We start from the raw sequence: 14,768 nt of genomic DNA, 5'->3' as shown, positions 1-14,768 counted from the left end.
AATGCATCTTTTTCTGGATGTAGCCATCAATTTTAGAATTATACCATTTGCTGGTGTACTTTTCCACAGACTTTATTTTAAGACACAAAGAGTTTCGCTGACTTAGTACATAATAATGCCCCAAGTCAGTGAAATGTATCATATCTTAAAATGAAATCCGTGAAAAATTACAAAATCTTTTAATATGGATATCAAGAACTTCCATGAAGTGAAGCCTGAAACTGTAGAGCATATACTGTTTGCTTGTTTTTTGCTCCATACCTGTGAAGATGGAGCAGAGGGGCATGCAAAAATATTGTTCTTGCATTCCTGATCTTCTGGGTTTTATTACCATTTGTGTTTTTTTTGTTAAGTTTGTAACATTGAAATTTCCGATCTATGAATTGGCATTCTTTAAAAAAATAAAGGTATAAAATATTTCCTTTATTTATCGCACACAAATGTTCTCTTGGTAAAATAATATTCAATTTATATCAATTACTTACATGAACTTGTGCTGCAGGCGGCAGATGTAAATCTTTAAGAGATTTGCATCTAATGAGGAAAATTATTACAAAACTTGAGCCATAATTGAGGAGGCCCTGCCAAAATTTTTTTGGCTTAAGATAGGGATTAGAAAGAATAATTCGGATTCAGAATTCAGAATTAAGGAAAATTAGAATAAACTCATCCCTAGTAATTTTGGATGTATCATTTCAACCACTCAAGGATCTGATGCATTTTTTCTGCCCTGTTAAAGTAACCTTAGAAATCATAAAATTTGTCAGACCTGTCATAAAATCTGTCAGATATTTGGCAATTTATAAGTCATCCTTTTTTTAAACTAACTTGCCATTTCTGTGTTACCTTTTATAGAAATGTGTTGAGCTCCCGAATGCCAGGATTTAATTCTTGACGCTGAAGATGTTAGATTAGGTTGAAATCTCAATCTTGCCTTCTTTCAGAGAGATAGGTACATGTTTTTGGGAACACTGTCATGGGGAAATAAATTATTCATATGCATGTGTGGAGAAGTGCATTGATTTTTAATGGCATGTAATGCATGGAAATACTGGACTGAATGTATAATAAGGAAATTCAAAGTGTATAACTGTATTTTTATATTATCTTATTTTCATGAAATCTTATTTCAGAATAATTACGCAACCACGCTTAAGTTGGTGGCCTCAAATTGATCTCGTGTACAATAGAGCATCAGAACTTAGGTCAATGTTCACCGATACTCTAAATAAAGTGACTCAGGGATACATCTCTCATACTCCTTTAAGGATGATTCAGGTAACAATAGGCATTAGTGTTTTGTTCTCAAGTAAGTTAGTTGATTGTCTGTGAAGTGATTGTCTGATTTTGGGTAAATGAGTTCTTCTTCCTTGCAGTCGTTAACTCTAAAAGGGAAGGACAGCACATCAAAGTTCAAAGACAGAGGAGAAGAAGGGCCTGGATATAAAAATCTCCTCCTGTGGATGGTTCGGCTGATTCATGCAGATCCCATGTTAATGCTTAATGTAAGTGCCGAAGACCTGGTAAAATGTTTATTTAAAAGGAGGAGATGAAGTTCGATGATCATTGTCATAGCTATCAATCAGAAGATTGGTTGTGATGATGGCTGTACAAAGGAGCCATATTTTTAATATATGTGCTCATTTTATAATAATATATTGATAAGTTAAGAATCTCTTGGCGTTAGAGTGAAATGAAAACCTACTTTTGACTTAAGTCAGACAGTAAGATTGTTTTCTGGGTCACAAAGTCCACATATATCTAGCACATAGTAGTTAAACTGTAGAATTCATTGTTCAGGTTTATAAATTGAACAGATTTGTGTTTTCATTCTTATCAATTTGCCTAGTTTTTTTAATGCTTAATTTCACTGTTGGTGCATTCTTCCTAGTTACTTCATTTTCATCATAAATTACTAAACTAAATTTTGCTCATTTCCCATTCCGACAAAATTTGACTTATACTCATTTCATGCATATAGTTGATATTTAATGTTGTAAAGACCCCTTTTACTCAGATTGCATTTACCTGAAAATGTATGTATGTTTTAGAATCAGGGTAAAGCTGGGCACGAAATTCAGAGTTCTACCCTGGAGCTTATCAATGGGCTTGTGTCTCTTGTCCACCAACCAACTATGCCTGATGTGGCCCAGGAAGCGATGGAAGCACTTTTGGTTTTGCATCACCCGGAGAAGATCGAGGTTTGGAACCCAGAGGCCCCAATTAACACATTCTGGGATGTAAGGTAATTATTTCTGCATGTGCATTAGGATGCCTTCTTTGCTCTTTGCTCATTTAGAATCCTTAAGAGCTATTTATGTAATTAAATGACTGTCCCATGCAGTGATTGTATTTACATTCATTGAAACATTTTGATTCAGTGTTTCGGTTCAGTCTTCCAGGTTCAACCTTTCTTTGGGGGCTTCATTTTCTAATAATCTTTATTAGTTGAGCTATAACCGAGATCATTTTGATGTGATGGTTTTTTAATAGTATTTCTTCTACCTGTGCCTTGAGGCAACCCGTTACTTGGAAATATAAGTTAAAAATAATTTTAAACTTAAATATGAAATACTTTTTATTTTTCCACTCCAAATCCGGTAGAAATTATTACTCTTGTTGAGCAAGTCCTCTTAATGATATATTTTAAACAATTTTGCATTTCACAATTTGATTAAGAAGCTAAGTGTATTATATTTTTGAGAATAATACATTTTTTATTCTTCTCTGAATTTCTTTCTCTGATTTCTTATAATTTTGTGGAATCTGATTTTTTTTGTTTTTTCTAGCAATGGTCTAAAAACCTAAACAAAAAAAATCCAATCTGTGATCACCTCCACTTGTGTTTTTGTGGTTGTATTTAATAAAACATAATTAATATAACAGTAGCAGCACAGCACAAGTCCATCCACTGTATAAACATGTCCACCATTGATATTCTTTATATCCATTGAATATAGATTCCATAGTTCCAATGAATATCCAAATGCCCTCCTTTTTGGTTAAATTTTATTTTGATATTTGGTTAATTTGAACAGTAATTAGAGTTTTTCATGTTACTATGCTAAGAGAAATTACTATCGCTAAAATTGTATTGCAAAGGTTGTGTTGATTGCATTTTATCAATGATCAAATACTGGATGTATTTAATGCTTATATACAGGGTTCGTCCGGAAAATAAGTGTACTGAGCTAAGGAAAAAAAATTTATTACACTTTTACATATCTTAAGCTAATATTCCTCAAAATAGGACCCTTGTGAGTCGATACACTTGTTCCAGCGGCGTTCCCATTCCTGGAACGCTCCCGCGAAGGCATCATCGGGAACCTCTCGAAGACACGTCGTCACGGCCTCTTTGACGGCGTCCAAAGTCCCGTATCGCGTTCCTTTCAAACTCCTCTTTATCTTCGGGAACAGAACAGTTCTCTAAAAAATGTGGATCATTTTTGCAGTGATCCGCAAGTTGTGTCGCGATTTCCAAACGATTGAGTCTTTGATCATCACTGAGCACTTTCGGTACCAACTTTGCACAAATTTTTCGCATCTGTAATTGCTCCCTAATAATCTCGTGCACTATTGTTTTTGGCACATTACACTGCTCTGCTATCATCCGAACACTAAGACGACGATCAGAGTTCAGTACGTCGCGAACTTTTCGCACATTTTCGTCGGTGAGTGTCGTTGATGGGCGTCCAGGTCGTGGTTCGTCGTCGACCTCTTCTCTGCCCTCCACGAACATCTTGTGCCACCGAAAGATCATGTTTCTGGACATGGCTGACTCCCCGTAAGCCTGGTTAATCACACCGACAGTTTCGGTAGACGATTTCCCAAGCTTTACCGCAAATTTGATGGAATAACGCTGCTCCAAAAACTTCGGCATCGCGTTCCGTGACGTGGGTCGAGCGTGGAGGTTCGCGTTAACAGAGCTCCTCACTACACCACAGCTCAGAGCCGACTGCCTTTTTCAGCGTCGCTTGCCAACATACCCCCCTCCAATCGCAGCCCGTCAGAGCGGTGCTGGGCGCGTCTGGAGCGGCGGGAAAAAATCAGTACACTTATTTGTATATACTTACTTATACTTACTTATATATATATATATATATATATATATATATATATATATATATATATATATATATATATATATATATATATATATATATATATATATTATGTATATTATTTATTATTAGGTAATCTAGGTCTAGTTATCTAGTTAATGTAGGTTTTGGATGGACACAGCTATTAAATAAATATTTTAAGACTCCTAACAAAACACAAAAATCCAACATTCTACTCCACATCAGGTCCCTCTTCATCTCTGAGTACTTTCTTCCTCCCTTCATCCCGTCCAACATCCCTAACCTGTTCCTTCCCTTTCTCGTTTGCCTAACATTCTCCCCTCAATTACAGTCTTCAACATCCCGTTGCCGGTCAATACCCCCTTTATCCACTTTTCCTGCCCCCATAGGATTTCTCCCAACAGACCCCTATCTTCGCCCACCATACCAAGTACTTCCTCATTTGTTTTCTTCTCTGTCCATTTCACCTTCTCCATTCTTCTCCACACCCACATTTCAAAAGCCTCCAGTCTATGTCTATCCTCCTGCTTCAATGACCATGTTTCCGCGCCGTACATAGCTACGCTCCATATCAAAGTTTTTAGGAGTCTTTTCTTAACATCCTTACTCAAAGTCCCTCTCATCAACTCCCTCCTCCTTCTGAAAGCCTCTTTACCTAGCGCAATTCTTCCAATACCTCTACCTCTTGGTTGTATTCTATATTTCTCTCGATTAATTATCTCATTACTGCAATGGCATCACGCGTACCTCTCCCCTTCCTAAATCCAAACTGATCATCCCCTAAGTAATCATGCATAATTCATTTGGTGATAGTTCTTGTAAAGGGAAACTTTCATTAAGTGAAACAATTTTTTGCATATAAATTAATGTAAAAATGACAATGCATTCCATGCCAAAAAAAGTATGCACAAGATTTATTCAAAGAAAATTATATATACATGGTTTAGGACCATGGGTCATCTTCATTCCTTCTTCTATTTCAGAATGAAAGAACTGAGAATTGAAACTTGATTTGTAAACAGAGAAAAGGATAAAATGAAATAGCTTATCATTTATGATATGCACCAAATGCCTTATTACTAGGTAGCAGTCTAGAGACATTTTTTTTTGCCAATGCTTCAAAATTTGGAAAAATACCACTCTTTGTGGCTTTACACCGCTTTAAGGCTGGTGGAGTTTGGTAAACAAGTAGTGGTGTAATTTTCAAATGCCATGTGCATTGGTACCAAATAGCAGCGTGAGATACCTCTTTATTGGCTTGTGGCCAGGCATTGCATTCTAGTCTGCTGTTTTGTATGCATATATAGCTTCACTTAGGCATCTTATTCCAGGAGGTACCTGCCATGTCACAATTAATAATCTATTGTGGCAGGTAGCCCTCAGAATCTACGAGATACTTGAAGTCACTGATGAAGTTCTCTGCTACCTTTGACCTCTGCTACCTTGCTGCTTCACCATGCCTCACCATACCATGGCTGACTGGCTCTTCTCTGAAACGTCTCCTAAACTCTTCTGCCTTCTCACAAATGATACTTAGCAATTACTTTTTATTTATCCATATGAGGCCAACCTTTTAACATTGTTGAGAATATGTAACCATTTCATTGATATTCTTATCAAGCTATTGGACATCTATCTCCTTAATCTTGTCCTTGTTGGTTTAAATGGAAGAAGGACCATTAAGTCTCAATTTTGCCCAAATAAAGACCTATATCTATCTATCTATCTTGAAGAAAATGCAAATTGTTTATGCTGACAGATTGTATGTGCATGCTCATGCCTTGTTCTTACTTTTCAATGATTTTTCTTTTCATTTCTAAGGTTATTTTTAGTCCCTTATGGTTGTCTTGTGAGTTTTTCCATGGGGACATTTTTAAAACTATCCACAAAGTATTATTAAACTTTGCGCCAAAAAATCACAAAAATCTGAACTCGAGTTGGAAAAATTTTGTGATCACTAGCATCTTCAAAGTGGCTAGCAAAATGAGTACCAAACAAAAACTGAATTAGCAGACATGAAATTACTGCAGGAATTTCCCTCTCCTCGTCACTTATTTTGTGAAAAGTTGCTCATTAAGTGGTCATTTTTGGTCAAAATATTTTTTCTTGTTACGCTAATTACTCACTGTGCAAATTGCTTATTAGGCAAGGTTCTCCTTTACGTGAAAATATGCTTTTCAATGTGTTGGAAAGGTCATACTTTGAGCTTTATCTTGGGTGTGAGCTTATATCTGTTGCTTCAGTCATTGTGGTGTATAAGTACAGATTCACATATAGCTCTGAGATTAAAAGGGATCCAGTTTTTGAAGAAGTGGTTACATCCATAATTAGAGTCTGTATGACATGGGTCGAAAAATTGTATAAGAACCATCAATATTTAGTGGGCCATCACCACTTTCCCTGAAATGAACATTTTGGTTGATTGATACTAAAAAACAAGTGTTGGGAGTATAATTTTCGGCATGAAAGTTGTATAAGTGTTGTTTATCTCTATTGGCATGCTTTGATTAACTTGTGGGGGTGTTAGTTCTGTAGTTTGAGTATTGTTTTCTTTAATTATCTAATACTATATTGTGATACAGTTCACAGGTGTTATTTTCAATATCACAAAAACTCATCCAGCACCAAATACTTAATTACACTGACATTCTCAAGTGGCTAAGAGAGATATTGGTGTGTCGCAATGCTTTCCTGCTCCGCCATAAAGACTATGCCACTGTGGGAAGCCAAATTGCAATCTGCAGGCAAGCACACATCAAACTGGAGGCAAGTCTCAGAGTTTAAGCTGTTCTGTCTACAATATTTTCTAGAATTTATTTTGTTCATTTTTTCCGTTGAATATTGTTTAAATATGTATTTAAGTATTGACTGATTTACAACTTTTTAATTGATGCACAATGCATAAAGTGTTCTCTTTAAGGAAACACTGGGACTACTCTGACCCTGCCTGACCTTAACAAATGACTTAATCTATTTAAATTAATCAAAAGTAGATGAAGTAAAAAGAGCATTAATGTCTGATTGGAGCCAAAGTGCTGTTTAAGGAATTAGTTCTTGGGGTTTTAATGAAACTGGTAGATTTTTTCAATGCACAAGTTTTTACTTTAAATTTTCTCACTTGTAAGACATGGACATTTGGAATGATTTACCTAATTTACGCATGTCTTTTTAGGTTGTTTTCTTTATGTACCTGTGGAGCATAGATATGGAAGCAGTTTTAGTTTCCATGTCATGCTTCAGTCTCCTGTGTGAGGAAGCGGAAGTTCGCTGTGGCTCTGAGGAGGTTTCAGTCACTTACCATTTACCTAATTATCACGTGTACCAGGAACTTGCTGCAGCATCCAATATTCTCACCACTGGTAAGTAATTATTTTAAACCTCGCCTATTTAAGCGTTTAATGCTGGTCAATAAGTGATTATAAATGCTTGCAGTCATGTAGAGTATACATACGATACCATTGAATTAGCCAATAGTTTTCATATGCTTTAGATATTTTCCATTGCTTATTTGTTCCTGATATGGCACTCTGGAATATCTATTCAAGAAAAGTAACAAGTGACCATACTTATAGATGGAGTTTTTACGAATTGTTTCAAATCAAAATTGTAGGACGTTGTCATTTATTTGTGGTATCTTTAACTTTCCCGTGGATATGTAAATATAAAAAGTTGAAGACCAATTGTTTTCTGGAAAATTCCTTTTTACTGAATGATGTTCAATGTGGAATTTGAGTTATTGTTATTATTTCAGTTGTATCTTTAATCACCAGAGTGTTGTGAGTGTAAAATAAATGTTTTTTTCTTTGTGGTTGACAATAACAGTTGTTTAATTTTTGAGTGTTCTGTTTCAATGCAGCCAGCCTGGAGTCAAAAGCATTTTCTCGAGAGTTTTATCAGGGTAGGTGTGACTATATTTACATTATTATTGCTGTTGTAATGTGCTGCTGAAGCATCTTTTGCTGTTTTGGTTTGTTCCATAAATACTCTTACGCCGCTAGAAAATTTTCATGCTCAACCGTACAGTTATTGTCAACTCCAGAATTTATGTAAGTCAGGCCCACACGTGATGGAGAGTATCTTGAATATATATTCCTCTCTTTTTATTTGCCTATTTCATGCCGCAGCACTCACTTCTGTTTGTCAACTGGTCATGGATCTTGGATCCCAACATGCAAATGAGAAGTCTTTCAATTAGACTGAGTATGAAATTTAAAAGCCATGTGTGTGTACTGTTTCTCTTACTACTTAGCTTCCTTTCCCAAATGGTATAAGCTGTTATCATTCATTATCAAGTAGGTTCCTCTTTAAGTTCACACCTCTGACTATTAATATGTTTCTACCCCAAGGTCGAGCTGCTTTACAAAAGAGAATAATGGCTCTGCTTCGCAAGATAGAACATTGTGCAAATGGAGTACAGCCTGTAAGTTTGATATTTAATAAGTCATTTGAAATGTATGGATTTAATCAGTATGGCAACAGTTTACAGAAATAAGTTGGGATGTTTTATTTTCCTCCCTAATCAATTTGAATTTTATTTGTAAAATACGCATTGACATTTTTCCATGTGAGCACAGTTGTAAAATAAATACATGAGTGTGCGTATTTCAGATATTGCGATATCCAATAATGCAGTGGCCTTTTCATTTTCTTTACTCTTCTCTTTCATTTAAGCGTATCCTGAGATGTCGTAACAATTTGTGTGTATTTTATAGCATCCAAAGTAGGTTAATCAAACTTCTGTCTATTAAATAAACATGCTCTCGAACGTCGGATGCATAGTTGAATGTGCATTCCATATGAGGAGTTGTTTTTCAGTGTCATCAAGGGGTCGTTTGCTTTAGTTGATGTGACCTTAGGCCTAATTGAGCATGAATTAAGTCAGCATTTAAATAATAGAAGCACATGCTTTTATTTGAAACTGTACCTAATGCTCAATATGTAGGTTCTTTTAGGTACTAACTTTTGTATTCAGGGAGGTTTTTGTAGTACCTATTGTACCTTTGTGACTCATTCTCTGTGTGTATTGATGTTTACCACTACATGCAATGTCATTGAATTGGTAATTTGGCCCCTTGGGCATTGGATGGCACAACTAATAAAGAGTGCACATATTAACACCTCTTTATAAAAAATATATCAGCTTAAGTATCTGTATGTGCTTGTTGCCTCACTAAACACATTTTGTGGGCAGTTATATTATATATGGTGTTATATTTTACTCTAAATAGTTAATGATTTTAACAGTTTGTAAAAGCATGCTCTTTTAATCATTGTAATAAGTATAAATCATTGTATTTAATTATAATGTGTGCAATGTGATAGTTTGCCAAGTAGAATAAGAATTACTGTGGGCAAGTCATTTCCTCAAAGAGGTAACTACCATGGCAAGCCATGTGTCACATGGGCATCACATGCTAAATTGACAAAGTAAAATAATTCATTAATCGTTAATAAGATTTAGTTTAAAAGGATTGCGTTAACAATCATTAAACATTTATTTTATCTGCCAAGTTTAATGAAGATTTTTCAAGACAATTCATAGCGTCTTCCAATCACTGTGGACTGGTTAGAAGGACATGAATTTGAGAGCTATTAAAATCATTTGCCATTTTAAGTAGAGTATGAATAAGTGTATTCATACTGCAGTTCTTACTGCCTTGGAGATCAATGCATGATAACTCTCCGACTGTTGTTTGTGAAGACACTACTTCAGTGCACGAGTCAGTTAATCTGTAACTGATATACATAATTAAAGACAACAGGGAGTCTCTGAGTTCGTTGAATTTTGATTTATGAAAATACACATTTGTACATAAGTGGACAGCGGGTCAAGCATCATTGTACCATGTGCCTAGATGGTCCATCGCCATATGACGTGTCCTATACACTTATATGATGTATCTATTACACTGTGTCAGTGTCTTCTGGGCAAATAAAGATTATTATTATTATTATTATCGCCGTCATTCTGAGTGACTGGGCTAGATAATTGTATATGCTTTGTTGGGTATAGTTCATTGTTACATACATAAGGCCCTACAACGTTTTTGTTTACCAAACGTGTGGTAATAGTACATAAGAAGATTCATTTTAATCCTGGAAAATGATCACTTTGAATATTAAAATTTTAATAATTTCTTCCTAATATATTTTTGAATTATCTTCTAAAATATATTTTAATTAAATTTTTTATTTTTTCATCATAAGACTGATTTCATACAGAATTTAAGGGCTAAACTGTGTGTTATAGAGAATTCTTTAATGTAAGGGAACGTAACAGGGGAAATCACCAACCTTTTTACTGGGTATAAATAGCAAATAGAAGCACAATTATAAATTTCTAATCATAGCAAATATGGCAAAGTGAAATTTTTTGCAGTATTCTCTGTATGCATTGAATTTGGAGACAAAATTCATGGTGTAAAATAGTAATTCATATTTCTTTGAAAATAAGGTGTATGAATTGGAATTTCAACATTCTCTTTGTGCTGAAATTACTGCAATATGGCACACTACATATGAAGCAAATCTTCCTTCTTAGCAGTGGGGACACCTGGATGCGTTATTGTCCGCAGTGGATGAAAACACTTATGAAAGCCATTCAACTCCAGCCGCAATGCAAGATGGTGGCCTATGTCAAATCACGTTGCCTTTTGCGAACCACTCACTTTGATGACATCAATTCGGTTATGACTTGCACTATTGGATGTAAATAAAACAGTTGCAAATATTTTTGAAACAATGAAAATGATTGATACCACTGCATTGTGTTTGTTTTGGATAATAGGTGCTATTCTCTAAATACCTATTCATTTTTGAAAAGTAACAATTTGGCCATTTTGAGATTTAATGAAGCTCAAATTGGTCAATCTTAAAAGCTCACCGTGTCTGTTTTACACTTGAGTTAAAACTCCTGATGATTGAATGCTCCCAAAACTGCAGCCAAACTGCCGAAGTGGTATGTTTAGATTATAAAAAGAAGAAAAGCTGAGTCACATTCCATCAGTGTCATTCTCATAGTAAAAGATCTTCTTTGGCTTTGTTTGCCCCCATGGCTGCATCAAATCGCAAATCACTTGTGTCTTTTGGTGAGAATAGTAAAACTCTTATCCCATGTAACTCCCTCAGGAGATGAATGAATAACTAGACTACTCAATCCGAGCAAGAACCGATGAGAATAGGTGTCTTTATCTGCAATTTCTATCCATTATGCAAAAATTGCTGCCGCTGATATGTGTGAATCTATTATAACAGTTGTTCACTACATGCATTTTCATCCATGAACATGTGCCCGAAGTGTGTAGGATTTCAATGCAACAATTTCAGAGTGTAAAAATCATTCGCCTTGACTGGGATAGTGCTTTAGCCGCTTAAGCTACCGAGGCGTCTTCTTAAACTCTGAAATTTTGGGGCTTTTAAAGGAACTAGATGTTGTGACGAAATACCGTACATACAATGTCACAGGCATTTGTATTCATGCGCGAGGCGCCACAGTCCACGAGGTTAAAGCCAACTTTGAAACACTTATGGTGTTTTCACTTTGACAAATTCCAAAGAAACTGCGGGAGATGCCGCAACAGTAACTTTTAACGGAGTCATCCGCTAATGTGCATTTCAATGCAACAATTTCAGAGTGTAAAAATCATTCGATTGATTTTTACACTCTGAAATTGCTGCATTGAAATGCACATTAGCGGATGACTCCGTTAAAAGTTACTGTTGCGGCATCTCCCGCAGTTTCTTTGGAATTTGTAGGATTTATTTTAAATGTATAAAGATAAGAGAAAGGAACTGATCATGGAATGCACTTCTGGTTTCTGACCAGTAGATGTGTTTAAATAAGTGGAAGATACTTAATATCCTTCCTTTTAACGTGTGGATGTGCAGAAGAATGGAAAAGGTGAAATGGACAGAAAGCAAAGCAAATGAGGAGAAGTACTTAGGCATGGTAGAGGAGGAGAGGGGTTTGTTGGAGAGAAATCCAAAGTAGACCAGAAAAGTAAATGTAGAGCATTTTGATTGGTGATAAAACATTGAAGACTGATATATCAGGGGTAGAATGTTTGGTGTGTTACGGAGAGGAAGATGTAAGGCATGTTGGATGGAACAAAGGGAAGTGGAGTCATGCAGAATTGGAGAAGAATTTATGATAGGGTAGGGTGAGACCTTGTATTGCTTAAGGGGAGCCTCATCAATGTAGCAGTGGTTGGTCAGTGTGGCTACTCGTATAGTAGACTGCCATTATTCATTGCATCATTTGTAACTAAGAAACTTCCTGTCGGATGTTAATTTTTGATTAATACTTTGAATGATTGTGCCATTGATATGCATTCTTTTGTGTATGTACTTCTGTGATTTTTTCTTATAATTAATTTGCTCTGAATCTGTGCTCTTGTCATTGAGATATTTTTCACATTAAAGTGCATTTGATGTACTGTGTACCATGTATAGATGTGATTGTGCTCTGGGTTTTTCCTGCACTGCATGCTCTTCTTGCTTCCTTTATCCTGCATATCCTTCCAAATGTCCTTGAGTTAACCATCCAACTTTCTGACAAAGAAATCCCAATCAATGCTTTATGGCCCACCTGCACAATCCTCTATATCACCAGTTTGTGTCCGTGCCCAAGGCGTGGGAAGAGACGTTCCGCAACTGGGAGGCCTCAACCAAGATGCTCACGTCGTATCCCAAGGCCAAGATGGAGGATGGCCAGGTGGAGGCTGCATTCCATCGAGGCATGGGCAAGAGGAGAGCTTCACACCAAAGCTCGGAGCATGAGCTGGAGGTATTAAGGCATTTACTTACACTATATTCACTCAATCCTAAATCATGAGGATTACAGATATGCTCTGCATATTGAATATTGGGAGTAATCTTTAGAGAGAATTGTGAATATTTTCATCAATCCGATGATGTGGATATGTACTCATTTATTTAGTCATGCGTAGGTATCATGCAGCAGTCTCAATCTTCATTGCGTCTCTTGCATAAATGCTGCCTTTTCTCGTTGTTTTGCTATGATATTGCCTCAGAATCTCATGGTAACTTAAACGGCTTTTGGAAAAGGGTTATTTCAAATCTTAAAAAAAAGGTGTAAATTTGAATTCACTGTTTAGAAGTGGGTACAAAGAAGATACCCCATCTACAAACAAATCATTCATTTTTGAAGATTGCAAGTAAAGTCTTGAAAAGCCTAAAATGGGGGAGTGCTGTGTTGTAATTCATGTCTATTTAATGAATACTTCACTCACTGGAAGTTATCTTCCTTAAACAAAAAGGCAATAAAATGGATATGCCTTTGTAATCCTAGAAACATAATCTAGACCAAATTACGAAGTTGTTGTATTACTATGAACAAGTTTTCTTGTAAAAATAAGAACACCATGTAGGAGATTTATCCACCTTTCCTTATTAAGCTCCTGAGATCAGAGGCCAACTTACATATTATTGTTTTCTCTATTAAAAGCAACTGATGGGGTGATTATGGAACATAATCTACATACTCAATAATGTTGGCAAAAAAGATAATTCTCTTAAAGATAATCTAACTTTTCAAATTGAGGCCAGACTGATAAGTTCTGCCTTTGGAATGATTAGCATTAATCGCATCCGCTACAGATTTTAGCTAGGCAAGAGGATTTTTTATAAATTTCATTCAGGTCACACTCATTGGACAGATTTTCCTTTAAAATTGTTCAAAATTTGTGTTTCTCCTGATATTCTGACACTCATTTGTAAACTCCTTGAAAATGAATAGATTAAAAAAAAATTATTTTTGGCTATAAAATTTTATTATGTAAAATTAACTCCCCATGCCGAGAGCATTCAATGTGTGGTATTCGTGCAGGGTCCCTTTAAAAGTTAAGAAAATTTTGTTTTTGGACACACCCTGCATTTGAACTTTTTCATCCTATTTTTTTCTTGGTTCCATGCTAATTGATGCAAATATGAGTCTTTGAAACATTGTAATATATTTCTGAAACTTGATTGACTTCATCTTTATAAAAATGTGCTCACTTTTGTCTTGCAGGATCAGATTAACGAGTGGGCCAATATGACTGGATTTTTATGTGCCCTGGGGGGAGTGTGCCTCCAACGCAAGTCTTCATCGCCTCGCCCTCCCCCTCTCTGCAGTATTGTTTCAGCTGTCTCTTCTTCTTCTCCTCCCTGTGTTTCCGCCATGGCTGGAAATGTTGTGGAGTCCCGTAAATCCAGCGGTGGGGTCCTCCCGAGTTCCAGCCAAGATGTCCAGTACTGCCCAGTCACCCAGTAAGTTGTCTGCTCGGTGCATTTCAAACTTTTTTGATTTCAGGTGATGTCTTGGGAAATACAAAACAATCTTGGTGAAACCAGTTTAGTGTGACATTTATCACTAAAGTTATCAGTAATTAGGTGAACATTTGGAATTGTCATAACGGCCAGTTTGATGTTATATTTAAGTTCTGAGGAAATGTGATGGACTGCTTATGGATTGCCTGTGGTGTTTTCTGCGTGAACCTTCTTCTATCTCAATTTATTTTAATGGACAAGCAACCAAAATTCTAAATTGAATAGATGCAGGAATGGGGTGTGACCTGCGACTGGTAAAAGGGAGCCATAGATTCTGGTGACTTATGTGATTCATTCTTGATTCTTCTTTTATATATATATATATATATATATATATATATATATATATATATATAT

General features: G+C 35.9%; 1 protein-coding gene across 4 annotated transcripts in view; it reads left to right on the top strand.

Annotated features, from left to right (window-relative positions):
* Nf1 (neurofibromin 1) overlaps positions 1-14,768 on the top strand; it is a 139,368-nt gene that overhangs the window by 28,943 nt on the left and 95,657 nt on the right. For all 4 annotated transcript variants that reach the window (XM_071591045.1, XM_071591043.1, XM_071591042.1 and 1 more), the window contains exons 10-18: positions 1,134-1,278; positions 1,377-1,505; positions 2,052-2,245; positions 6,665-6,848; positions 7,255-7,441; positions 7,939-7,980; positions 8,429-8,502; positions 12,694-12,867; positions 14,113-14,351. In XM_071591045.1, the coding sequence (XP_071447146.1) occupies positions 1,134-1,278; positions 1,377-1,505; positions 2,052-2,245; positions 6,665-6,848; positions 7,255-7,441; positions 7,939-7,980; positions 8,429-8,502; positions 12,694-12,867; positions 14,113-14,351 (1,368 nt within the window). The remainder of the gene's footprint in view (positions 1-1,133; positions 1,279-1,376; positions 1,506-2,051; positions 2,246-6,664; positions 6,849-7,254; positions 7,442-7,938; positions 7,981-8,428; positions 8,503-12,693; positions 12,868-14,112; positions 14,352-14,768) is intronic.

This window comes from Hetaerina americana, unplaced genomic scaffold, assembly GCF_022747635.1.
Source record: "Hetaerina americana unplaced genomic scaffold, ioHetAmer1.1.p SCAF_40, whole genome shotgun sequence".
Lineage (NCBI taxonomy): Eukaryota > Metazoa > Arthropoda > Insecta > Odonata > Calopterygidae > Hetaerina > Hetaerina americana.
The sequence above is the reverse complement of the archived record's forward strand: the minus strand, read 5'-3'. Positions and strand labels throughout refer to the sequence as shown.